Genomic DNA, 27,967 nt, shown 5'->3' on the forward strand with positions numbered 1-27,967 from the left:
TAATGAATACTGTACTAAGGCAAATGCTATTTTATAGCTACCAATACAATATTGGCTTCTATTGTTCATCCTATTGTAGACCATAAAGGAATTTGCATTTGTCATACGGATGTAGCCATCTTCATCTTGACTCTGATAACTTGCTGCAGCGTGATATCACACAACAAAAGCCATTGAAAAGTTATTTCAAATTTTAGGATAAAGGATCTTGCCACTGTGTATTTAATGCGATAAGAGTCCAGATAAAGCCGGCTACATCTGTAGGTTTACATATTTTAGCTGTTCAGGTAATACCCCATACACCCCATAGGTGAAGGAGAGATCCACATCTCAAGTAACTTCATCAATTGGGATCTCTGGACATAGTCTTAGGCGCTTGTTAGCACCCCGGACAACAGTGATAAGAAATGTTAATAGGCAACTGTTCTTCTCCTGCCTCTACAAGCATCATTCCCAACCTTATTATCATTTTATGCGGACCCATACACTAGAACTGGTTAGACAGACCTCAAACACAGACCTGAAAAGATCTGCAAAAAAAACAAAAAACGTATGTGTGCGTAGCCCCATATAAATGAATGGTTCAGCGTGTACATGAACACTTAAAGGCTAGGTAAATTATTGTACGATGCTTGACCCCTGCTACTCTGGCTGAGGTCTGTTAAGCTGCATCTCTACAATATAGTAGGATATATATATATATATAATTTTTCAATTCTAACGTCCGTAGTGCTAATGAACTTCATGACTAGACCTTGTCCATTCCCTTAGATGGCAGATTATTTATAGTTTGTAAAGTCTGACTATTTTTTTTCTTCTGCTTTTTCTTTAGGCTCCTGTTTGAATGCTCATTTTACTAATGGAATAACACAACAATCCTGCTACCTCTTCAAAAAATTCCCACCTGGATTGAAAAGATTTTAAATATTATTCAAAATGAGGTTATTGCGGAGACACTATGGGCCCCTGAAACTTGCTATGGTGGGTGTTGTTTTTGTGATATTTGTATTCATAATGCACAAAGACGTTGGTGATGGCAGCAAAGATGATCCCTGGTTAAAGAACATTGTTGAAAGGAAGGACCAGGTGCTTGATATGATGATGGGGGCAGTGAATAATATAAGGGACTCTATGCCAAAACTTCAGATCAATGCCCCTGTGCAGCAAGAAGAACCAGAACGGAAAGTCAAGTCATGTCTTCCTGGGTATTATACTCCAGCAGAGCTCAAGTCATTTATGGACAGGCCACCCGAAGATCCTAACAGCCCTGGTGCTGATGGAAAACCATTTAAAAAGGAAAAGTGGTCACCTGAAGAAACCAAGCAGAAAGATGATGGCTTTACCAAACATTGCTTCAATGCCTATGCAAGTGACAAAATTTCTCTCCACAGATCATTGGGACCTGACTCTCGACCACCTGAGTAAGTGTTATTTTATATTGGGTTTATATATTTCTATATATAAAATACCGGCTTCATCCACCTCCTCGCTCTTCCCTCTTCCTCGTTATTTGCCTCAATATTACAGGCTAAATTTTTTTTCGTGTGCTCTTCAAATTGTGGGGTGTTCTGTTCCTGTGCTGCCTTTGAGCGTGACACACTGTCATGAATAGAGGGAGAGTAAAAAATAAGGGGTTGATATAAAGCTGTACGAGCCTTTTAAAGTTCTGCTATTAATATTCAATAGATGTGTTTTACACAATGAAACGGCCACCCATAAATTCACACGTAGAAGGCTATTCAAATTTGCTGTACTACTATTTTAACTGTGTTAAAGAAGAAAGCACAGTCCGTATACATAGTAATAAAAGTTTCACATGCCATGATACGGCCATATTTTAGTGTCCATATCATGGCCACAATACTGCCCCATTCCTTCATGGTTTTATTGAATAAAACTTAGATCAAGGACACGTTTGATGACCTATTCCATGATGTCTGAATTTGCGGTTTTACAAAGTGTTTTTAATACCACATAATCTGTGTCGAAGCTTGTTGAATTCTGTTCTACTGAAACTATAATACCTGACAGATATTTTCTGATTACCTGACCTATGTTCATTTTATACATTACAATTGAATAATCCTCTTTACAGGGAGTGTCTCTGACTCATCTGTTAGAGACTTGTCAATGGTTGACTAATTGGTGACTTAATGTTGAAACTTTTTTTTTTTTAATTTTTACAACATTTTTGGGGTTTACATTTTTTTTTTCATATAGGGAACATATGTGATGCACTGTGTTCCATTTTCTATATGTAGAAAGCCTATGGCACAGACGTAACTTAAAGCTCCTGGACCCTAATGCAAAATATGTAACCGGATGCCCACCAACCATGTGGCATTTAAAATACTGGTATCTTATGTTTCTGAGGCTTTTGGGTCCCCTCTTGTCACCTGTGCCCAGGTGTGGCTGCAAAATCTGCTCCAACTAAGTAGGCCCCTTATGGATTGTGTGATTCTATTGGTTCTGTACATCAGGTCAATTTGTGTTAAGAGCTGTTGTTCCACAAAGATCCTATTGATTGAAGTATCCAAGTGTAAGGTGAAGCTTGGGACAACCACACTAAACTTTTTGAAGATGGGGGATTTTAAGATTTATCGATGTCGTAAAGTTTAGACAATGTAATACAAGTTGGCTTCAATAAGAATTCCTTTTATTTATATCTATTTTTGAGTGGGACAATTTAATGTTTTAACATCAACATTTTTACATTAGAAAATATATTCTTTAAATTATTTATGGTAATTGTTAAGCAATTCACACAGTTCCAGAAAATCACCACAAAACTGTATCTATTAAATAGAGTAGAGGAACTATGTTTGTTTGGGTTTTTTTTTTGAGTGCGCTGATAATTTTGGGAAGTAAAGTTTATTTTTGTGGAACTATTGTGTGACGGTGTCCCCAGACTTTTATTGAGATCGACTTAAAACATGGGTGATTTCTTTGAAATTGTACTTCCCCCTTATTGTAAAGATTATTTTGATTCTATATAAATAAGAAATATGTGTTTAGCATTTCAATAGAACATATCAACAAGGACTGAACAATATCACACACACAGTGTTGTGACAGGTTTTTTTTATTACGACCAGGAATGGAAATTTCGAGTCTCCTCATTCTCGGCATTGGTAAGCAGTAGCGCATCAAGTAGACCATAGGCCCTGGGCTGTTCCCCAAACTTGAGCCTCCCTTCTCCACCAGGCCCTGCCATGTCGTGTCAATAGTTAGCATTACTTTTCCGTGCAAGCATTGAAAAATCGGTGTTACGATTCCCCTTGTGAAAGGCCTGTGTCCCTACATACGGAGTCTCCAACCATCACTGACAGTATCACACTGTGTAGGGACACATCCTCTTGACAAGGGAAATGGTAACACCCATTTGTCCAAGGCCTGGGCTACACAGAGACTTTTTGTGGAATACAAGAATTTCCTATAACAGACATGTCGGGAGACGTGACAGATTCCCTACAAATCAAGTGACAGGTGATGTCTTCTCAGATTCTAGTCTTTCTTTTTCCCTTTTCTTCTCCATCCGGTCCAGACCTCCAGACTTCTTCTCCCGGCCAGGATACATTTTTGCAGAATTTACCACTTTGGTGTCTTCGACTCCATACTTTCCAACAATGCTGCACGTATAAAGATAAAATTTGTATGGCGCCACACACTATGCGTCTTAATATAATAGCACCATACACTGCATCCCTGTATACAATTGTGTCAAACACTGTAAAGTAAAGCAACACGCAAACACTGCCCCCTGTAGACCGTGTCACTCAAAATGCTCCCTGTAGATAGCGCCATTCACAATGCCCGCTGTAGATAGTGCCATTCACAATGCTCACTGAAAAATAAACATTACATACTCCCTTGTCTCGGTTTCCGTGCCGTCCTCCCGTGACGTATCCCCAGTCTCTCCTGACCATGCCTGATACAGCAAAACAACACGGGCAGCACGATGATGTCGCCTTCGTCATTGGTAAAGCGCCGAATGTCAGGGCTGGGAACTCATAGTTTCCGTAACTCGCCAGCACTAGACTGATCAATTGTATCTGTGTCCAAGGTAGACAAAGTTCAGCCCTATTCGCAGTGGTTCGTTTCAATAGACGTTGCTACATGTAGAACTGTTTAACCCCTTAGCGCACCAGGACGTACCGGTACGTCCTGCATTGAAGTGCTTTAAGGCACAGGGACGTACCGGTGCGTCCTGGCTAAAAACTGTCACCCTGTCAAAGGACAAGGTGACAGAACTGTGCCGTCAACTGTTTGACAGTTGATCGGCACAGTAAGACGGCAGGGGACCATTCACAGCGGTCTCCTGCCGGCGATCGCTGTTATTGGTCAGTCAAAGCAGACTGACCAATCACAGCTCTATGACGTGTGTATGTGATGACGCTGGCTCAGAAGCTGAGCCAGCGTTATCACCGCCGGGAATCAGCTGCCCGACGCCCCTCTGCAACGGCCAGGACCGGAGCTAGGCTCCGATCCGGCCGATTAACCCCTTCGATGCATCGATAAACGTGATCGATGCATCGAAGTGGCTTGTAGCCCTGTCGGCAACCACGATGGTTGCCACGGGCGCGGGTGTCAGCTGTTTGTCACAGCTGACATCGTGCCCTAACGGCCAGGACCGGAGCAAGGCTCCGATCCGGCCGATTAACCCCTTAGATGCAGCTATCGCTGCATCTAAGTGATTAGATCGTACCCTATGGTTGCTAATAACAACCATCGGCACCCGCGAGTGTTCTGATGGTTGCTATGGCAACCATAGCCTAACAATCGCTTCCTAGTACGGAAGCCTATTAGGCCCCGCCGGGAGGCGAAGCCTAATAGGCTTGCTGTCAGTGAATAGCTGACAGCTCTAATACACTGCACTATGTAGGTAGTGCAGTGTATTAGAATAGCGATCAGGGCTTCATGCCTTCAAGTTCCCTAGTGGGACAAAAGTAAAAGTTAAAACAAGTTAATAAAAATGTTGTAAAAAAGTAAAAAAAAAATAAGTTTCATGTTAAAAAACACTATAACAGCCTTTTTTCCTATAATAAGTCTTTTATTATAGGAAAAACCAAAAAACATAAATAAAAGTACACATATGTGGTATCCCCGCGTCCGTAACGACCCAAACTATAAAAATATCACGCTATTTTACCCGTACGGTGAACACCGTAAAAAAATTAAATAAAAAACTATTCCAGAATCGCTTTTTGTTAGTCACTACCCCTTGCAAAACAGAATAAAAAAAGGGATCTAAAAATTGCATGTACCCCAAAATTATACCATTAAAAAACGCAGCCCGTCCCGCAAAAAACAAGCCCTCCCGCAGCTTTTTTGACGGAAAAATAAAAATGTTATGGCTCTCAGAATCTGGTGACACCAAAAATAAATTATTTGAAACAAAAGTGATTTTATCGTGCAGACGCTGCAAAACTTAAGAAAAACTATATATATATGGTATCGCCGTAATCGTACCGACCCGCAGAATAACGTAAAATTGTCATTCATAGCGCATGGCGAACGCCGTAAAAAAAATAATAATAAAAATCATCAGAATTGCAGGTTTTTGGTCACCTTGCTTGCCAAAAAAATTTAATACAAAGTGATCAAAAAATCGCATGTACCCCAAAATGGTGCCAATGAGATCTACAGATTGTCCCGCAACAAATAAGCTCTCACACAGCTCCAGGGAAAAAAAATAAAGACGTTTTGGCTCTCAGAATATGGCGATGCAAAATGTGCAGAGTGTCCAAAAGCGGATAATATCGGGCGCCATTTATCAGTGCAACACCGGCCACGTCTGCGGATTATTATTTATTTACCGAATTATTATACTCTCTTATTATACCCCTGATGTTCTCCACACAGCTTACATATGCCCCCACATCATAAACTGAAATACCAGCAATACCCCAAACAAAACAACTAGCGAGCAAAATCCACGCTCCAAAAGCCAAATGGTGCGCCCTGCAGCGTGCCCAAGCAGCAGTGTACGTCCACATATATGGCATCGCCATACCCGGGAGAACCCGCTTAACAGTTTGAGGTATTTGTCTTCAGTGGCACGAACTGGGCACAAAATATTGTGCACTAAAATGGCACATACCTGTGGAAATTTGCAATTTTCACTTTGCACCATCCACTGAGCATTCATTTCTAATAGAAAAAAAACAAACCTGTGTGGTCAAAATGCTCACTACACCCGTTAATAAAATGCCTTCAGGGGTGCAGTTTCCAAAATGGGGGTCACTACTTGGGGGTTTGTTTTACTATTTGACCCCAGAGCCCTGCCGTTGTGGGCTAATGCTGCGAAAATCACCAAAATTGGTCTCACATGCGCCTTTCACTCCTAAGCCGTCATATGTCCAGGCAAATGATAAATGCCTTGAGGGGTGTAGTTTACCAAATGGGGTCACTTTTGCCGGGTTTGCAGTATTTTGGCCCCTCAGTGGCTTTTCAAATGTGACATGGGGCCGCAAACCATTCCAGCAAAACTTGAGCTCCAAAAGTCAAATGGCAATCCGTCCTTTCTAACTTCCGCCATGTGTCCAAACAGCAGTTTATTACCACATATGGGGTATTGCTGTGCTCAGAAGAGTTTGCTTTACAAATATTGGGGTGTTTTTTCTCCTTTATCTGTTGTAAAAATGAAAAAATCTGAGCTAAAACTACATTTTATTAGAAAAAATTTCAATTTTCAATTTCACGGCATAATTCCCATAGATTCAGCAAAAACCGTGTAGGGTCAAAATGCTAACTATACCCCAAGAAAAATTCCTTGAGGGGTGTAGTTTCCAAAATGGGGTCACTTTTGGGGAGTTTCCACTGTTATGGTCCCTTCAGGGCTTTGCAAACACGGCATGGCACCGAAAACCATTCCAGCAAAATCTGCGCTCCAAAATCCAAATGGCCCTCCTTCCCTTCTGAGCCCCGCTGTGGGTTCAAACAGCAGTTTATTACCACATATGGGGTATTGCCGTAATCGGGAGACATTGCTTTACAAATGTTGGGGTGCTTTTTCTCCTTTATTCCTTGTAAAATCTAAAACATTGTATGTTTTTCCAGAAAAAAAGTAGATTTTCATTTTCACAGACCAGTTCCAATAAATTTAGCAAAAAATCTGTGGGCTAAAAATGCTAAATATACCTCTTGAAAAAATCCTTGAGGGGTGTAGTTTCCAAAATGGGGTCACTTTTGGGGAGTTTCCACTGTTATGGTCCCTCCAGGGCTTTGCAAACACGACATGGCACCGAAAACCATTCCAGCAAAATCTGCGCTCCAAAATCCAAATGGCCCTAGTTCCCTTCTGAGCCCTGCCGTGGGTCCAAACAGCAGTTTATTACCACATATGGGGTATTGCCGTAATCGGGAGACATTGCTTTACAAATGTTGGGGTGCTTTTTCTCCTTTATTCCTTGTAAAAACGAAAACATCGTATGTTTTTTCAGAAAAAAAGTAGATTTTCATTTTCACAGACAAGTTCCAATAAATTTAGCAAAAAACCTGTGGGCTAAAAATGCTAACTATACCCCTAGAAAAATTCCTTCAGGGGTGTAGTTTCCAAAATCGGGTCACTTTTGGGGGGTTTCCGTTGTTTTGGCACCACAAGACCTCTTCAAACCTGACATGGTGCCTAAAATATATTCTAATAAAATAGAGGCCCCAAAATCCACCAGGTGCTCCTTTGCTTCTGAGGCCGGTGTTTCGGTCCTTTACCGCACTAGGACCACATGTGGGATATTTCTAAAAATTGCAGAATCTGGGCAATAAATATTGAGTTACATTTCTCGGGTAAAACCTTCTGTGTTACAGAAAAAACTGTATTACAAATGAATTTAGTAAAAAAAAATTGAAATTTGTAAATTTCACCTCTACTTTGCTTTATTTCTTGTGAAATGCCTAAAGGGTTCAAATAATTTCTGAATGCTGTTTTGAGTACTTTAAGGGGTGCAGTTTTTAAAATGGGGTGTTTTATAGGGGGTTTCTAATATATAAGGCCCTCAAAGCCACTTCAGAACTGAACTGGTCCCTGAAAAAATAGCCTTTTGAAATTTTCTTGAAAATGTGAGAAATTGCAGCTAAAGTTCTAAGCCTTGTAACGTCCTAGAAAAATAAAAGCACGTTCAAAAAACAATGCAAACATAAAGTAGACATATGGGAAATGTTAACTAGTAACTATTTTGTGTGGTATAACTATCTGTTTTACAAGCAGATACATTACAATTTAGAAAAATGCAGATTTTTGCAAATTTTCTCTAAATTTGGTGTTTTTTACAAATAAATATTGAATTTAACGACAAAATTTTTTCAGTATCATAAAGTCCAATGTGTCACGAGAAAACAATCTCAGAATCGCTTGGCTAGGTAAAAGCATTCCGGAGTTATTACAACATAAAGTAACACATGTCAGATTTGAAAAAATAGGCTGTGTCCTTAAGGCCAAAACAGGCTGTGTCCTTAAGGGGTTAAGATTAGTGGTACTCAATGATATGCTTATTAACGAATTAATTGTACACTGCAAATAAAATGTGTGTGTATGTATGTATATATATAATATAATATCATTTATTTGTTTTATTTTTTTTAATTGCACTTTTCTACTCTTAACCTTAATAGTATTTTATAAATAACTGCAATATCCGTGTACGTACATTGGTGTATAACCAACTGGGCACACCTGAATTTGACGGATGATGAACAAAGATGATTATGTGGGACCATAGAACGGATCTAACAGTCTGACATAGTATTAAAAGTTTAAAGCAGATGGTGATCAGTAGGGTATATTTATTCTTTCATTGGATGTCTGTATTCTATACAGCATGTTAAAGGCGTTGTATGAGATTAGAAAAAACAGTTTGCCTCATTCATTTTAATGAAGTTAATATGCAATATCAGACAGAGCCTATAGGCAGTGTTTCTGAAAAACCCAAAACTTTTTACTATTTCGCATGCAACTCTTTTAATCCTGTTCTGTATCAATAGTAAGGATGTACATACCATAGAGGCAGACCATGCAGCTTGTGTTTTTTTAGGGCCCTGGGAGACAGGGGACCCAACTCAAGTTGGTCCCATCCTCACTGCTCATGGGTGTTAAGTACCTGTGCATTGGCCAAAGAGTGTGTAAGGAGGGGGGGGGACAAAATCTGGCCCATCTGTTCTGGGTGACAAGGCCCAAAATCACAGTGGGGGAGGGGGGTGCTTATTTTGATCTTTGCCATGAAGCCCTCCCAAATCTTTTCTATGTCCGGCCGCTGATCAATGGTTTTGCTGAATTCTCCCCAGTGTGCTCTCTACATCATTGCCACTCATTGCTGCTGGGATGATATCTACAAGACTATATTTTATTATAGTTCAGCAATAAGTGATTTAAAGAAGTTGTCCACTTTACAGATGTAGCCAAGTGTATCTGACTCTGATAACTTGCTGCAGTGTAATATCACACAAGACTGTATGCATATAGCAACATTTAACCTAATAAGTCTCTCCCCCATACTAACATAACATACCAACTGACACGTAATTCTCTTTTAAAGTGGGGTTGACCCGGGGGTCGGCCACAGCTTTATTAATACAATAACATGTAAATAACATATTTACAAAATATATAAACACAATGACCTTAACTCCTTAACGCCGAAGGACGGATATATCCGTCCTCAGCAGCTGCTAGTTCGCGCAGGAGGACGGATATATCCGTCCTGTGATGGCGCGGGTACTGAGACTGTACCCACGCGATCAGCGGCAGGAGCACAGCTGTTATACACAGCCTGGCTCCTGCTGCAACTGCCGGAATCGAAGCGCGCGCCGATTCCGGCAGTTTAGCCCATTAAATGCCGCTGTCAATAGTGACAGCGGCATTTAATGTGTTTGACAGAGGGGGGAGCTCCCTCTGTCACCCGATCGGCGCCCCCGCAAACAAATCGCGGGTCGCCGTCGGGTTTCCATGACAGCCGGGGGTCTAACAAAGACCCCCAGGTCTGCCTTCAGCATCTCCCTGTTAGGCGATGCCAGAGGCATGACCTAACAGGTTGCCTGTCAGTTTTACACTGACAGGCAATAATGCTTTGGTATACGAAGTATACCAAAGCATTATATATGCGATCGGCACATCGTATAGTGAAGTCCCCTGGTGGGACTAAAAAAAAAAATGTAAAACAGTTAAATAAAGTTTGTGAAAAAAAAATAAAAATAATTAGTCAAAGTCAAATAAAACTACTTTTTTGGCCCAAAAAGTGGTTTTATTTAGTAAAACGGTCAAAACAAATCACACATACACATATATGGTATCCCCACGTTCGTAACAACTTGACCAATGAACATATTAATTAAACCGCCGGATGAACGGCGTCCAAAGAAAACACAAAAAACAACGTCAAAATTCTCTCTTTTCTCCCATTCCCCCCATAAAAAATAAAATAAAAGTTAATCTATAAGTCCTATGTACCCCAAAATAGTACTAATAAAAACTACACATTGGCCCGCAAAAATCAAGCCCACATACGGCCACATCGACGGAAAAATAAAAACGTTACGGCTCTTGGAATGCGGCGATGCAAAAAAAAGTTATTTTTTTCTAAAAGGGTTTTTATTGTGCAAACGTAGGAAAAACATATAAAACCTTTACATATTTGGTATCCCTGTAATCGTGCCGACCCACAGAATAAAGTTAACATGTTATTTACGCTGCATAGTAAACGGCGTAAACTTATAACGTGAAAATCAATGCAGGAATAGCTGCTTATTTTCAATTCTCTCCTAAAATAAAGTTAATAAAAGTTAATCAATATGTTATAAGCATCTAAAAATGGTACAATTACAAAATACAACCCGTCCTGCAAAAAACAAGCCCTTATACGGCTATATAGACGGAATACAAAAACAGTTACGACTCTTGGAATGCGACCGTGAAAAAACAAAAAATAATCCTTGGTCATTAACGCGCAAAATGGCCCGGTCATTAACCCCTTCCCTCTTTAGCCACTTTTGACCTTCCTGACAGAGCCTCATTTTCAAATCTGACATGTGTGACTTTATGTGGTAATAACTCCGGAATGCTTTCACCTATCCAAGAGATTCTGAGATTGTTTTCTCGTGACACATTGCACTTTAAGTTACTAGCAAAATTTGCTCGATATGTTCAGTATTTAATTGTGAAAAACACCAAAAATTAGCGAAAAATTGCAAAAATTAGCATTTTTCTCAATTTAAATGTATCTGCTTGTAACACAGGCAGTTATACCACACAAAAATGTTGCTAATTAACATCCCCCATATGTCTACTTTAGATTGGCATTGTTTTTTGAACATCCTTTTATTTTTCTATGACATCACAAGGCTTAGAACTTTAGCAGCAATTTCTCACATTTTCAAGAAAATTTCAAAAGGCCATTTTTACAGGGGCCAGTTCAGTTGTGAAGTGGCTTTGAGGGCCTTATATATTAGAAACTCCCAAAAAGTCACCCCATTTTAAAAACTTCACCCCTCAAAGTATTCAAAACAGCATTTAGAAAATGTCTTAACCCTTTACACATTTCACAGGAATTAAAGCAAAGTAGAGGTGAATTTACAAATTTCATATTTTTTTGCAGAAATAAATTTTGAATACAATTTTTTTTATAACACAGAAGGTTTTACCAGAGAAATGCAACTCAATATGTGTTGCCCAGTTTCTGCAGTTTTAGGAAATATCCCACATGTGGTCGTAGCGTGCTACTGGAATGAAGCACCGGCCTCAGAAGCAAAGGAACACCTAGTGGATTTTGGGGCCTTATTTTTGTTAGAATATATTTTAGGCACCATGTCAGGTTTGAAGGGCTCTTGCAGTGACAAAACAGTAAAAATCCCCCAAAAGTGACCCCATCTGGGAAACTAGACACCTCAAGGAAATTATCTAGGGGTGTAGTGAGCATTTTGACCGCACAGGTTTTTTACAGAAATTATTGGAAGTAGGACGTGAAAATTAAAATCAACATTTCTTCAAAGAAAATGTAGGTTTAGCGATTTTTTTTCTCATTTCCACAAGGACTAAAGGAGAAAAAGCACAGCAAAATTTGTAAAGCAATTTCTCCCGAGTAAAACAATACCCCACATGTGGTAATAAATGGATATTTGGACACACGGCAGGGCTTAGAAGGGAAAGAGCGCCATTTGGCTTTTGGAGCTCAAATTTAGCAGGAATGGTTTGAGAGGCCATGTCACATTTACAAAGCCCCTGAGGGGACAAAACAGTGGAAACCCCCCACAAGTGACCCCATTTCGGAAACTACACCCATTGAGGAAATTATCTAGGGGTATAGTGAGTGATTTGACCCCACAGTTTTTTTGCAGAAATTATTGGTATTAGGCCCTGAAAATAATAATCTACATTTTTTCAAAGAAAATGTAGGTTTAGCTAATTTTTTCTCATTTCTACAAGGACTGAAGGAGTAAAATTTGTAAAGCAATTTCTCCCGAGTAAAACAATACCCCACATGTGGTAATAAACGACTGTTTGGACACACGGCAGGGCTTAGAAAGGAAAGAGCACTATTTGGCTTTTTGAGATCACATTTAGCAGGAATGGTTTGCGGAGGCCAGGTCACATTTGCAAAGCCCCTGAGGGGACAAAACAATGAAAACGCCCAAAAAGGGACTCCATTTAGGAAACTACACCTCTTGAGGAATTCATCTAGGGGTGTAGTGAGCATTTTGACCCCACAGATGTTTCATAGAATTTATTAGAATTAGGCAGTGAAAATAAAAACAGTCCTTTTTCTTCAATAAGACGTAGCTTTAGCGCAAATTTTTTCATTTTCTCAACAAATAAAGGAAAAAAAGAACCCAACATTTGTAAAGCAATTTCTCCCGAGTACGGCAATACCCCATATGTGGTCATAAACGGCTGTTTGTGCAAACGGCAGGGCTCAGAAGGGAAGGACAGCCATTTGGAGTGCAGATGTTGCTGGATTGGTTTCTGGGCGCCTGTGGGCCCAAAACAGTGGAAACCCCCCAGAAGTGACCCCATTTTGGAAACTACACCCCTCAATGCATTTACCAAGGGGTGTAGTAAGCATTTTAACCCTGCAGGTGTTTTGTAGAAATTAGTGTTCACTCGATGTTGCAGAGTGAAAATGGGATTTTTTTCCATAGATATGCCAATATGTGGTGCCCGGCTTGTGCCACCATAACAAGACAGCCCTCTAATTATTATGCGGTGTTTCCCGGTTTTAGAAACACCCTACATGTGACCCTAATCTTTTGCCTGGACATATGACAGGGCTCAGGAGTGAAGCGTACCATGCGGAGTGGAGGCCTAATTTGGCGATTTACAAAGTATTGGTTCACAACTGCAGAGGCTCAGATGTGAAATTAAAAAAAGAAACCCCTGAGAAGTGACCCCATTATGGAAACTGCACCCCTCAAGGCATTTATTAAGGGGTGTAGTGAGCATTTTCACCCCACAGGTCTTTTCCATAAATGAATGCACTGCGGATGGTGCAAATTAAAAATTTATATTTTTCCCTAGATATGCCATTCAGTGGCAAATATGTCATGCCAAGCTTATGACGCTGGAGACACACACCCCAAAAATTGTTAAAAGGGTTCTCTCGGGTATGACGATGCCATATATGTTGAAGGAAACTGCTGTTTGGGCACGCTGTAGGGTTCAGAGCCGAGGGAGCACCATTTGGCTTTTGGAGAGCGGATTTTGCTTGGTACTATATTTGTTTGAGTATTGCTGGTGTTTTATAATGTGGGGGTACATGTAAGCGGGGCGGAGTATATAAGGGGCATAGTCAGGTGGTATAAAAAAAAATAATAATCCATAGATGTGTGTTACGCTGTGAAGCAATCCTTTCCCCACAGGCCAGTGTCGCACTGATAAATGGTGTCATTTCTTATCCCCCTTTTGGTCCACACTCCGCACCTTTTGTAGTTTGGGGAATTTTGCTAGGAAGTGTTGTCCTGGTATAATACGGGCACCGTCGCTTCCAGCGGATATTTTTGGGCTCTCCCCTTCCTGGTTCCCTAATTTTAGGTCCTTGATAAATCGCCTCTTGAAACAGCTGCATATTTTTTTATCTCCTGACTTATTGGAGCCATAACTAATTTTATTTTTCATAGACGTAGCGGTATGAGGGCTGGTTTGTTGCGGGACGAGCTGTAGTTATTATTGGTACCATTTTGGGGTACATGCAACTTTTTGATCACCTTTTATCCTATTTTTTGGGATGCCAGGTAAACAAAAAAACGCAATTCTGGCACAGCTTTTTTCGGTTTTTTTATACAGCGTTCACCATGCGTTATAAATTACATGTTAACTTTATTCTGTGGGTCAGTACGATTCTGGCGATACCTAATTTATAGACCTTTTTTATGTTTTACAACTTTTTGCACAATAAAATTACTTTTGTAAAAATAATGTATTTTTTCTGTCGCCAAGTTGTGAGAACCATAACTTTTTAATTTTTTTGTCGACGGAGGTGTATGAGGGCTTGTTTTTTGCGGGACGAGCTATAGTTTTTATAGGTACCATTTTTGGATACGTGCGACTTTTTGATCACTTTTTATTCTAATATTTGTAGGGCAAAGTGACCAAAAAACAGAAACTCTGGTAAAGTTTTTTACGTTTTTTTTTACGCTGTTCACCGCGTGCAATAAATAATATTATATTTTGATACCTCAGGTCGTTACGGTCGTGGCGATACCAAATACATATGGTTTATTATTATTTTTCAATAATAAAGGACTTGATAAGTGTAAAAGGGGGATTGTGTTTTATTTGATTACTTGAAACTTTTATTGTTTTCAAACTTTTATTATTTGCACTTTTTTTTACACTTTTTTATACTTTTTTTACACTTTTTCTCAAGTCCCACTAGGGGACTTGAAGGTCCAACGGTCAGATTTTTTTTTTTCTAATACATTGCACTACCTATGTAGTGCAATGTATTCGATCTGTCAGTCATTCACTGACAGCAAGCCGATTAGGCTTCGCCTCCCGGCGGGGCCTAAATCGGCTTCCGTAATGGCAGAGCAGGAGACCATTGTGTCTCCTGTTGCCATAACAGCAGTCGCCAGTCCCGATTGCCTCTCAGGGCTGGCGATCTGCTAGTAACCGCTACGATGCAGCAATCGCTTTCGATTGCTGCATCGAAGGGGTTAATGGCAGGGATCGGAGCTAGCTCCGGTTCCTGCCGTTACAGGTGGATGTCAGCTGTACAGTACAGCTGACTTCCACCGCTGATGACGCCGGATCAGCTCCTGACCCGGCGCCATCTTGCCGGCAGCTACGGAAGCCGATCAGGCTCCGCCGCCGGGCGGATCTTGACCGGCTTCGGTGCTAGGCAGACCGGGAGGCCAGTATTAGGCCTCCGGTTGCCATTGCAGCCACCGGAACCCCGGCAATTTCATTGCTGGGGCTCCGATGAGCTGCAAACACCTTAAGTGCAGCGATCGCGTTTGAGCGCTGCACTTAAGGGGTTAATGGCGGGGATCGAAGCTAATTTCGGTCCCCGCCGTTACAGTCGGATGTCAGCTGTAAGATACAGCTGAGATCTGGTGATGATGGCACCGACTCAGTTTCTGAGCCGGTGCCAAACATTTGACGTACATGTACGGCATTTTGCGGGAAGTCAATGCTTTCCATGACGTACATGTACGTCAAATGTCGGGAAGGGGTTAAGGGGTTAACATAGGTCAATAAACAACCTGTAACATGTAGGTAAATCCCCTTCTACTACCGCCCGCTGTGACAAAACACCATAATACAAATATCTTAATCAGACACCATCGTCCAGAACAGCCAGTAACCACCTCGTTGAACACCATGTGAAATACTTCTTCAGTTTTCTTGTTTGTTTTTTTTGGTATATTTGTCTTTTATTTTTATTTTTTCCTATATATACATTCTCCATTTATTTTCAGTTTTTTTTTTTTTGTAACTCCATCCAAAGAACCGTACATTTTGAGGCCTCTTTGTGATTTCCGTCTTTTTTGTTTTCTTTTTATATACATTCCACCACCCACCAACCAACTCGTACCTTTAAATAACCATACCTAAGGGAGGGAGGGAGGGAAAATTCCTGACAAAGAGGCCGCACTACCGGTAAGCAGCCCCTTATAAACCCACTTCTATTACCCTAAACCCACGCCCTCTCCTCCTCTAATGCCCCCTACCTAACTGACTCACCCAAGTACCAGGTAGGGGGATTGAGACAACTCTTCACCCTCACTTAACCCCTTCCCTGCAACAGTCCCTGGCTCAGCGGCTATATGCCTGTGAGCCCCCATGACTGTATGCATATAGCAACATATTAACCCAATAAGTCTCCCCCCCCATACTAACATAACATACCAACTGACACGTAATTCTCTTTTAAAGTGGGGTTGACCCGGGGGTCGGCCACAGCTTTATTAATATAATAACATGTAAATAACATATTTAAAAAATATATAAACACAATGACCTTAACATAGGTCAATAAACAACCTGTATGCCTGCCTAACCAAGGACATGTAGGTAAATCCCCTTCTACTACCGCCACCAGGTGACTGTGTATTCCTTAACTACACAGCACACCGACCCCCAACAAAAATAGAGCCTGCTCAACCCCATCCTGCAACCCCGACAGCAAAATATCCAGCCCAATCTCCGTCAGGTGCTCCATACCACACCAACCTAGGGACAATTTCTGACCAGACTAGCACCAACCGGGGGAAAAAGGAAGCAAACCTTTCCAAGTCTGACTGTATCAGCGAGATCAACTCCCCCAACCTGACTGAACACAAATCATTACCTCCTAGATGTAAAAGCAACACAGTTGGAACCATTCGATGCCGGCTGATATCAACCACTTCGGGCAGTGCCTGCAACCAGCGCAGGCCCCGGAGGCCTCTCCAATATACTTCGGCACTTGCAAAGCCCAACAATCGTCCCCCAGGGCGTATGGCAGCCCTCCTCTCCGCCCAAAACACATAAGAGTGACCGACAATCCACACCGATGGTCTGGTACCTAAAACGAAAACTGAAATTAATGCAAAATAAGGTCCGGGCGAACATAACCAGCAAAACAATCCGACTTCCATCTCCCCATCCGCCTCACACCCGCATCCGATAATCCCAATTCACTGGCCATCGTGGCCACCCCAATACGGAACGAATGAGTACCGTAATCCCCTGGTGGTTGTCCAAACCGAACCAAAGCCTTGCGAAAAATAGCCGAAAACTGAAATCTAGTAAGCTGCCTCCCATCCGAGTGCGACAAAAATTCGACCCCTGAACTACGCACCCCCAAGAAAGCCGACACCACCGCCACCGGACAGGCCGGACCCGGGACTGGCCGAAGCGCAACCCAACAACCCCGCCCAAACACGTCCATTTTTGAGCGACGAATTCGCAACCGAACCCCTACCGAGGAGACCACGACGTCTTCCAAAAGCAAACCCCCCCGGCCGTGCCGCCCCCATCGGAACTAGTTCCGACATCCGCAGAGCCCCGATAAAACACAGCGAGAAAGCCATGGAAAACAAAACGGATTCATACGGAGAAGAACACACCGACGGCAGCGCCCCTATAAGTTCCTGCAATAAAGAAAAAGACACCAGTCTACGCGACTCCCGCCTAGAAGCCATCTTCTTCCACCCCTTCAAGGCTTGCAAAATAAAAAAGGACTTAGTCACATCCTACCACCCCCGCAACTTGGAAAAGAAAGCCACCCCGGCCAGACGCCGCTGAGCCACCACCTCCGAAACCCCGCGCTCGCGCAAAGCCGTGAAATATTCCAGCGTCACCGTCGTGCGCAGCACCGGATCCTCCCCTACCAGTCTATCCCCCGCAGCGCTCAACCATTCCTTCCACGCATTACCGTAAGTTGCCTAAGTCGTGGGCGCAAAGGACGACCTCACCAAGGGCACTAGCTTCGATCCAGCAGCGAAAAACCTGACAATGAAAACGAGATAAAGCATCAGCAACAACATTATGAACACCTGGGATATGTCGAGCACGAAAACTGATGTTACACTGCAAGCACCGCAACACCAAATGATGGAGCAAAGCCAACACCGGACCTGAGGAAGAAGTAACTTGCTTAACAGCAAAAACAACACTCATATTATCCGTCCAAAACACCACAGACCTGTTGGAGAGGCGCACCCCCCATAACTCAACGGCGACTACTATGGGAAAAAGTTCCAACAACGTCAGATTTGCACACCAACCCTTATTCCGCCAGGAATCGGGCCAAGCTGCCGCGCACCACTCCGAACCCAGCAACGCCCCAAACCCCGCCGCACCAGCCGCGTCCGTAAACAATTCCACGTCCACGCTGGAAACGGAAGGCGCCCTCCAACACGTACGCCCATTTTAGTCCTCCAAGAAAGTGCGCCAGACGTGCAAATCCGCCTTGACAGAACTGGAAATCCGAACATGATGAGAAGGCACCGAAACTCCCACTGTAGCTAAGGACAACCGCATAGCTAACACACGCCCCATGGGCATAATACGACCCGCAAAGACCAACAAACCAAACAACGATTGAATTTGCCGCAACTCCAAATTCCTCGCAGCCAGAGCCAGGTCAAATGCGGCCCGCAATTTCACCACCTTTTCCACCGGAAGGCGAAAGACCATAGCAACCGAATCAATTTCAATGCCCAGAAAACACAACACCATCACCGGTCCCTCCGTTTTTTCTTCAGAAAGGGGGGCCCCAAAATGCTGAGCAAGAAACTGAAAGGACCTCAACGAAAACTGACACTGCCCCGAGGACCCAGGCCCCACAAACAAAAAATCATCCAGATAATGAGTCACTGACCCAGAACCGGTGAGATCCCTCACCACCCATTCCAGAAATGAGCTGAAAACCTCAAAATACGAACAAGAAATTGAACAGCCCATCAGCAAACACATGTCATAGTAGAAAAACCCTTCCAACGCACAGCCCAACAGGTGAAAACAATCCGCATGAACAGGCAACAAACGAAAAGCGGACGCAATATCCGACTTGGCCATAAGGGCTCCCGCCCCCTGCCGACACACCAATTCGACCGCCCGATCAAATGAAACATACGAGACCGTCGCCAAATCACTGTCAATCCCGTCGTTCACCGACCGCCCCTTAGGATGGGACAGATGGTGAATCAGACGGAACTTTCCAGGCTCCTTCTTAGGAACAACCCCCAGGGGCGACACCTGAAGACTCGGGAAGGGCAATGCAGCAAATGGGCCGGCCATGCGGCCAAGCTCCACTTCCTTTTCCACCTAATGACGGCTGGAAACTCCTCCGCCGACTTCAAATTCCTCAACATAACCGGGTCCACCTGTGCCGTAAACGGAATAAAGAATCCAAAACAAAAACCCACTCTAAGCAGGGCGGCTTCCGCCATCTTGGGATACCGGTTTAACCACGGGAGCATCGCGGACACGCGCACCGGCGTCCTCCCCTCGACCAACACCCGCAGGGCGGGCGACTGCCGCCACGCGACGGGAGCACCTGACCGCTGCATGGGTACCTCCGCACGAGGAGCACTCATGCCGGAACTTACAAGAGGCATAAAATCGACAGTATCCCTCATTAAAGAGCCAACAGGCTCCTGCTCGACAGACACCCCCAACCCCCCCGCCAACCCCGCCCCCACTGGAAGGGGAAGAGGCGGGGGCGGCGGGCTGAAAGGGCCGCTGCGCCATCATCGAGCGCAGCCAAACATCAGTCGCTTTCGTATCCCACCCCACCTCCGGCCTCTGCGCCAGACGCCGACGGAACTCCTCATCATACCGCCAGCAGGCCGAGCCACCGTGCGATTTATATGCACTAAAAATCGTATCCAAATACACAAACAACTGACCCGCACACGCCGGCCGAGCCTGACTAAACACCCCCCCCAAAACAGCAAAGGCCTGCACCCAATTATTGAATGACCGCACAACCCTAGGCTTACTCAACACACCCCTTTCTAGTCTACGCTCTTTATCCACCGTCGACGAATCAACCGACAAGAGACCAAATATCAATATAAGCATTCTTCCCAATTTTCTCACGCACCTCATCAGACACATGAGCACTTAAGGGAGACACACTACAAAAATAAGAATCTCTGAAAGCGGGGACCGATGGAGTGGACATAGATGTGGACGCGTCCACCGTGGACCTCGCCTCCACGGCCTGCGACGACGGTCCCACAGGCAACGAGACGGCCTCCTCCACCAGAGACAGCAGTAGACGCACCTCCAGGCACGGACGGACCCAGTTTAGCCGTTGTGGCAACCGGGACCACCGAAACCACCTCTGGCGTAGGGAGAGCGACCCCCGGTGCTCCAACTGAGGTACGCCGACTCTGAGTCCCCCGGTCGGACACAGCGCGAACACTTCTGCTACCGCTCCTTGCGGCCTGCCAGCTATCCCGGGAGTCGTCGGACGACGAGGAGTCAGACTGGGACCACCTATAATGGTGATAATGACTACGCCGATGCCTCCTAGACCGACTGCGACCGGACACGTGGCGCCACCCTGACCCAGCCCTACTCGCACAGTGCCTGCTATGGGACCGATCACGGCACTCTCCCCGTATACTCTCTGCCGACACAGTTGCCTCCGCCGCCGGCCCAGGCAGTATCGGCAGCACATCAGCGGGAGGGGCCGCGGCCTGACGTGCCACCTGCCTAGCCGACCGGCCAGAAAATAAGAGCTCTGACCCGTCAAAAGAACCATCTTCCCCTGACTCCTCCCCCTCCCATTCAAAACCCCCCACCTTCCGTCCCTATGAAGCTAGGAGCAATGGCACGCTCCCAGCCGGGGAAGCAGCTGCAGAAATGGAGGCAGATGCCAGGGCCTGTCCCAAGAATCCCCTCCGATCCATAGGGCGGGGCCTAAGGCCCACCACACCCGTGGCTCCCCTGGATCCCTGTGTCGGGGGAACCACAACGGCCGCCGACACTCCCGGTCCTGGAAGCACCGACGCCGGACGAGGTGACATCACCGACGGGGGAGGGACCGGAATATGCGCCGCCCTCGCCGCCGACCGCACCCCACCGGAAGTGGAGGGAGAGAGCAGGACCGGCGGACGAGAGGCCCGAGCCGAACGCCGCTGCCCGGCAAGAGGAGCAGGAGCAGACACAGCTGACTCCCTCAGCAGGGACTGCAGCCAGTCGCTCCCTTCTGCGGCGATAGTGGCGCGCAGCGCCTGAAGAAGCTGAGCACGGTCCATGTCTATAGAAAATTCCTGACAAAGAGGCCGCACTACCGGTAAGCAGCCCCTTATAAACCCACTCCCATTACCCTAAACCCACCCCCTCTCATCCTCTAATGCCCCCTACCTAACTGACTCACCCAAGTACCAGGGAGGGGGTGGGAGACAACACTTCACCCTCTCTTAACCCCTTCCCTGCAACAGTCCCTGGCTCAGCGGCTATATGCCTGTGAGCCCCCATCAAAAGCCACTGAAAAGTCAATGAAAAAGTCAAGTTAAAGATTCTTGCCACTGTGTATTTAATGAGTTAAAAGTCAAGATAAAGATGGCCACATCTGTATATATTCCAGTTACCAATATATAGGGTTCAGAAGTTTAGCACGATTTTATTGTATTTTAAAGCAACTCCCCCTTGGTTATCCAGGTCTCCTCCCTGGACAGCCCCTCCACTCTTTTCCCAAAAATGGCCACAAATGGAGGGGCTTGTATCCCATTGTAACCCACTGTGACTGCGTTGGTTTTCTAGTGCGCAAGGGCAAATGAAAGCTTCGTATAATACTTTCACCTGTGCTTGCGCACCAGGAAACTAGCGTAGACACAGTATATTACAATGGGAGACACTGATGGACGGGATAAGGGCCCATACATCAGCAGCCATTTTCGGGAAAAGAGCAGAGGGGCTGCCCAGGGAGGAGACCTGGATAACTAGGGCCGGGGCTTCATAATGCAATAAAACTGCGCTGAACTACTGAACATTATATATTAGTAAGTGGCATACATCCTCCTTACCCACTGTTTAGAACACATATACCAGTAATTAAAGGGATTTATCACATTCAACATAACTATAGTTTATTTAATTGTCCTTGATTAGAGAACAAAGTTGTTCCTTTAGATTTTATTCTTTCCATTACAGTGTACGGGCTCAAAAACAGTCCTGGTCTATGTTCGTGATATGGTTAGTAGGTTTATACTTCATAGTGGTCTGTATATAGTGTCTCCTTGGGTGACCCATTCATTTTTTTTACTTGGCCCAATTAAACTAGGGCTGCAGCACTACATGTGTTCTCTCGTCATTTTTTTTTAAACCCATAGTACTCCATTTAATAACTTCAGTGCAATTTCAAGAGGTGTTTAAGTCTTTTCAGGTTCATGTTGACTGATTTATTGGGACTGGCTTGAGTTCAATATGTAACAACAGTGTGGAGTGAGTACAGTACCACTCACAGCATCTTGTGACTAGCCCTCAGACCCTCCCTGTATAACGCTGAGAATGTGCTTGGAATATACAATAGGAATGCATTGACTATGCCTTGACATAACAATTTCTTGCAAATGCACTCGGCGAGCTCGCCACCAGGCTTTCATTTGGATCTTATAACTGCACTTTTACATGCTACAGTGGGTCGTCAGACTGCATTCAACAATTGCTGTATCTGTGGGAGCTTTTCTCCAGTAGCTGAAAGATTTGGGAAAGCTCATATTCCACAGCGGGTGTCTGTCCTTGCCTTGGCAGGTGTGCTGTGACAATGGAGGCAAAAAGTAAGATCTCTGCGGGTGCAAGAATGCTTTTGAATAAAGCAAATGAGAGAATAAAAAGCCTAAACCAATTTAAATTGTTGTGGGGAAGTCATCCCCTCTTTAGCAATTTCCCTTTCGAAAACTGGAAAAAAAACTCAAAACTGTAACAGCTGTCCCCATGGCTGGTCAGCAAGCAGAATAAAAGGAGCATCATTGTTCCTCTTACAGGCAGCAGAAAAACCTGAGCTCTCATGTGGAACATTTCCCTTGTTTGAAGTTAGGATTGAGGTATGTGGCCTGTAAAAGAATCATTCACCCTGGTGTTGAAAAGATAGGAACAAGTGCAGTGTGGCCGCCCCACAGAGGACAGTACAACCCCTTCATTTGGGATTTTTTTCTTATAATTTCTCAGCAGTTTGCAGTAAGGTTTTATGTTAATGATACAATATCAAGAAGCTTAGGAACTAATGGATCAACTTAAATCTAATAAATTCTCCAAAATCCTTTCTCTTCGGTAATTTGATGTTTATTACTTTTGTATTTTAGGTGCATTGAACAGAAATTCAAGCGCTGTCCTCCACTTCTAACCACCAGTGTAATTATAGTATTCCATAATGAGGCCTGGTCAACGCTCCTCCGAACAGTATACAGTGTATTACACACTTCACCTGCGATCCTTTTGAAAGAGGTCCTTCTAGTAGATGATGCTAGTGTAGATGGTAAGTGTAGTCACTGTTGTCAATCCTGATCTGTCATTGTGCGCCAAGAAAACACACACAACTGCCTTCTGTGAATCCCATACAGATGTAGCAATCTTTAACTTGACTATTAACGCATTAAATACACAGTGGCAGGAAACTTTTTAATTCGACTTTTTCAATTGCATGATAAGTTATCAGAGGCAAGTTAAAGAGGCTCTGTCACCAGATTATAAGTGCCCTATCTCCTACATAATCTGATTGGCGCTGTAATGTAGATAACAGTGGTTTTTATTTTGAAAAACGATCATTTTTGAGCAAGTTATGAGCAATTTTAGATTTATGCTAATTAGTTTCTTAGTAGACAACTGGGCGTGTTTTTTACTTTTTACCAACTGGGCGTTTTATAGAGGAGTGTATGACGCTGACCAATCAGTCACTAATCAGCGTCAAACACTTCTCATTGTGCAGTGAAAGAAGCTGGGCTGGAACAATCACATTGTAACAATGGGTTGGAATAATGAGAACTGTATGACGCTGATTGGTCACTGATTGGTCAGCGTCATACCATGCTAAAAAATGAGCACGTTATGAGCTGGTGAGAGAGCCTCTTTAAGGATTACTACATCTGAATGTAACGTGTATCATACACATTGTTTACTATTCTGTTGGATTACTCCATGGATATTGTTTATTACTATTTCTATTCATTTAGCCCTATGTAACAAAATATATCTATGTAGAGCAGACTCCCATTGTAACCAAATAGATCATTGCTCCTATTTTTTCAGTGCAGATATTCAGTTGACAGTTTAGTGTGCCATCTAACATTTTCTTTTGTCCTTTTTTTGCGTGTGCACCTTGCTTTGCACATATCTTGGTTCATTGAAGTGATTTATACAAATGGAAGTACTCGTGAACTTCATCTTATTGCATGCAAAGTATCTTGCGTCTTATAACTGAGACATATGTCACTGAATAATTATCCTTTTAGTAATTTTTCACAGCTTACCTTACATATTACAGTCTTTCTATAAATTGAATACTGCATCCAGGAAATTTATAGCCCATCATTTTCAATAATTCTGATTACAACAAGCCCTTTGTTTTCTACTTACTCAAATGCTACTTTAAAGAGGCTCTGTCACCACATTATAAGTGGCCTATCTCCTATATAAGGAGATGGGCGCTATAATGTAGGTGACAGCAGTGCTTTTTATTTAAAAAAAACAATCTGTTTTCACCACTTTATTAGCGATTTTAGATTTATGCTAATGAGTTGCTTAATGCCCAACTGGGCGTATTTTTACTTTAGACCAAGTGGGCGTTGTACAGAGGAGTGTATGACGCTGACCAATCAGTGTCCTGCACTCCTCTCCATTCATTTACTCAGCGCATAGGGATCCTGCTAGATCCTTATGTGCTGTCTTATACTAACACATTAACAATACTGAAGTGTTTAGACAGTGAATAGACATTCCACGGGATGTCTATTCACAATCTCTGCACTTCGTTACTCTGTCTGTGGTAGTTACAGCAGAAGAAGCGTGATCTCGCTGTAAATGACAGGTTACAACGCTTAGTCACGCTTCCTCTGCTGTAACTACCATAGAAACAGTAACGAAGTGCAGAGATTGTGAATAGACATCCCGTGGAATGTCTATTCACTGTCTAAACACTTCAGTATTGTTAATGTGTTAGTATAAGACAGCACATAAGGATCTAGCAGGATGCCTTTGCGCTGAGTAAATGAATGGAGAGAAGTGCATGACGCTGATTGGTCAGCGTCATACACTCCTCTGTACATCGCCCACTTGGTCTAAGGTAAAAATACGCCCAGTTGGGCATTAAGCAACTCATTAGCATAAATCTAAAATCGCTAATAAAGTGGTGAAAATAGATCGTTTTATTAAATAAAAAACATTACTGTCACCTACATTATAGCACCCATCTCCTTATATAGGAGATAGGACACTTATAATGTGGTGACAGAGCCTCTTTAACAACTCTGTGTGCTTATATTACATATTTAAGGGGTTGTTCACTTTTAGCAAATGTAATTATATTTTTGTATAATTAAAAGTTATACAATTTTCCAATATGCTTTCTGTAGAAAGCTTCATTCTTTATTACAGTGGATACAATTCTTTCCATGGGCATGGGATCTGCTAACAATAAGCTGATCACAGGGTGTCCCACTGCTGTGACCTCCAGTGATAAGAATTTTCTGCAGCACCACCGCAGGAAAAATCAGGCGTTACACAGTGCCTATTTAAAACAATGGACTATCCACGTATTACATGAAAGTGTTGGGTCCTCCAGAGTGAGAGACTCTTTGTAGCTGCTCTGGCTAATAAATGAGGGCCTTAAACAGGGGACACCCCGTCCATTGACTCAAACCACAGTATTTCTAAATAGGTTATGTAGACCAGACCACTCTTTTTAAGAAGCCACTACTGGTACATGCAAAAGTACCTTAAAAAAAACTTTTGAGATTTGCCTCTCAGCATGGCTTCTAAGTTAGACCTTGATTACAGATTTTGTCTGTTTTGAAGCAAGAAATTCTGTAGAATATATTTTTGTGAATATCCACACCAGTTTTAAACCAAACTAGAGTTAATCTTCCTAAGTAGTGATGGTATCGCCCAAATATAGTCTTCAGATGAAATTTCAATTAATAGTTGTAGCAACCCTTATGACCCTTTCATTTTTCTCAAGCCAAATTTCTATTTAATTTCCCGTTCTTTCTCACCCGTGTAATTCACTTAATGCGTTTAATGGAAGAAAAAGTATAGCAAGCGATCCATATAAATGTTCAAATCTGTCAGTCTTCTTCCCTGGTCTGATGATTTTACAACTCTTGTGGTTGGCAAATAACAAATACATGTCTGTTTTTTGTTTCCGGGTAAATAGATTTCTTCATTTGTTAATGTTTACTTAAAAAGTAAGAGAATCTTTTCTATAGTCATTGGCAGAGCAGCTAATTAATTTGTGTCTCCTTATGGGGAGAAACTATGGGGGATCCTTGGCTCCGAATGATGCCCTTAATGAATGGCAGAAGCGGTAGTCTGTACATGGTTCAATCACTGCTAGTCTAGAATCCCCTGTTTTAAGGGCATTAAAGGGGGGCCCAGCTACTGGACATCAACTGATTCAATTCTCTGACGTGGCTAAATGACATGTCAGAAAATATTAACACCTGTGGCCCCTATTGAGAACCTTTTTGATTTATTACTATACATTGCTCAATATGGTTTCATTACAGTCAAAAGTAACAGTGATGCTGAATGCCTAAATTCTGAATCTCTGAAGCAGACAACCCTGTAGTCAGTATTAATTTATTGTTGCATACGTGGTGGACTTTTGGCTTTTACTCTCAAGTGACACCAAAGGAGTTTTTGAGTGCCGATATTCTAGTAAAGACAACTTATTCAACCACGGACACCATGCTGTTGCTAGTCATCCAAACTATAGTACTAATGGTGAGGCGATACTCTTCTTAGTTCTGTTATACCTAACAACATTTATCCGTAGGAAAGCTTGAGCTATAATATATCGTCGTCCATATTTTAAATGTACGTATTACATACAAGCAATTTTCTTTACTGTATCTGCAATTATGTCATATCACTGCTACTTTTATTGTAGGAACGTAAACGTTTTAGAAGTCAATTAAAGATATGGTTATCTCACATTTGTAATGAAGTGAAGGACTCCGCTAGGTCTGCCAGGGCCTCTATGACAAGTCTAGTATATCTAGCAGCCAATGTACCTGAGATGATTAAAAGTATTGTGTTTCCAGAATTAGATGGTGACAAAAGGCTTCATTTTCTACATTTTAACCCTGAAGAATGTAATTAACAGAAAGTAGTTTTGTCTTTTTTTCAGATGGATTTAATTTTATTAGTACTTAAATTTGTAAATTCCAAGGAAGGGAAGAGAATACTGAAGGTATTCACCTGGCAGGTTTTCCATGCTTTGGTTGTGCTGTGGGTTTTTGAAATAGCAGACTATTGGGAATCTAATTTAAAACTTGCCATGTATATTATTGGGTAGAAGTTGGCTAGATAATTTAAGTGACGTGGGTACTAAAGATAAGGTGTAATGCTTGGAGTAGACAATTATTTTAGACATGTAAAACTGAAATTCTAGACGTCATTAGATAAATATCTAACATACACAAATTAGAATATCTTTGATATGGTTACAAAATGGCAATGACTTATATATAGAATTCCCTTGGGAAACCGATAACTGTTATTGGATCGAATATGATTAATAGTTTAGTCTATGAAATGCTTATATAAAATGTATAAAAACATATTTGCTGCCTTTCCATCTACAGACTACTTGAAGGAGGAGCTGGATAACTATGTAAAGTCCCTACAGATTGTAAAAGTTGTGCGACAGCCGGAGAGGAAAGGCTTAATCACTGCGCGGTTGCTCGGTGCCAGTGTTGCCACTGGTGAGGTGCTGACATTCCTGGATGCCCATTGTAAGTTCAATTGCATCTGCTACTCATTACTGTTAAATTAGAAGAGTCTAACACAGTCCTTTCTCCTATAAACCAAGTATTAAGTGGCTGC

The 27,967-nt window shown here is 42.8% G+C and overlaps 1 protein-coding gene across 1 annotated transcript in view; it reads left to right on the forward strand.

Moving 5' to 3' along the window:
- Positions 1-27,967, forward strand: part of GALNT6 (polypeptide N-acetylgalactosaminyltransferase 6) — a 97,983-nt gene that overhangs the window by 38,526 nt on the left and 31,490 nt on the right. The window contains exons 2-4 of the mRNA XM_075851934.1: positions 833-1,421; positions 23,230-23,402; positions 27,727-27,876. Of these exons, the coding sequence (XP_075708049.1) occupies positions 937-1,421; positions 23,230-23,402; positions 27,727-27,876 (808 nt within the window). The 5' untranslated portion in view covers positions 833-936. The remainder of the gene's footprint in view (positions 1-832; positions 1,422-23,229; positions 23,403-27,726; positions 27,877-27,967) is intronic.

The sequence above is a fragment of the Rhinoderma darwinii genome, chromosome 2 (genome assembly GCF_050947455.1).
Source record: "Rhinoderma darwinii isolate aRhiDar2 chromosome 2, aRhiDar2.hap1, whole genome shotgun sequence".
NCBI classification, from domain to species: domain Eukaryota; kingdom Metazoa; phylum Chordata; class Amphibia; order Anura; family Rhinodermatidae; genus Rhinoderma; species Rhinoderma darwinii.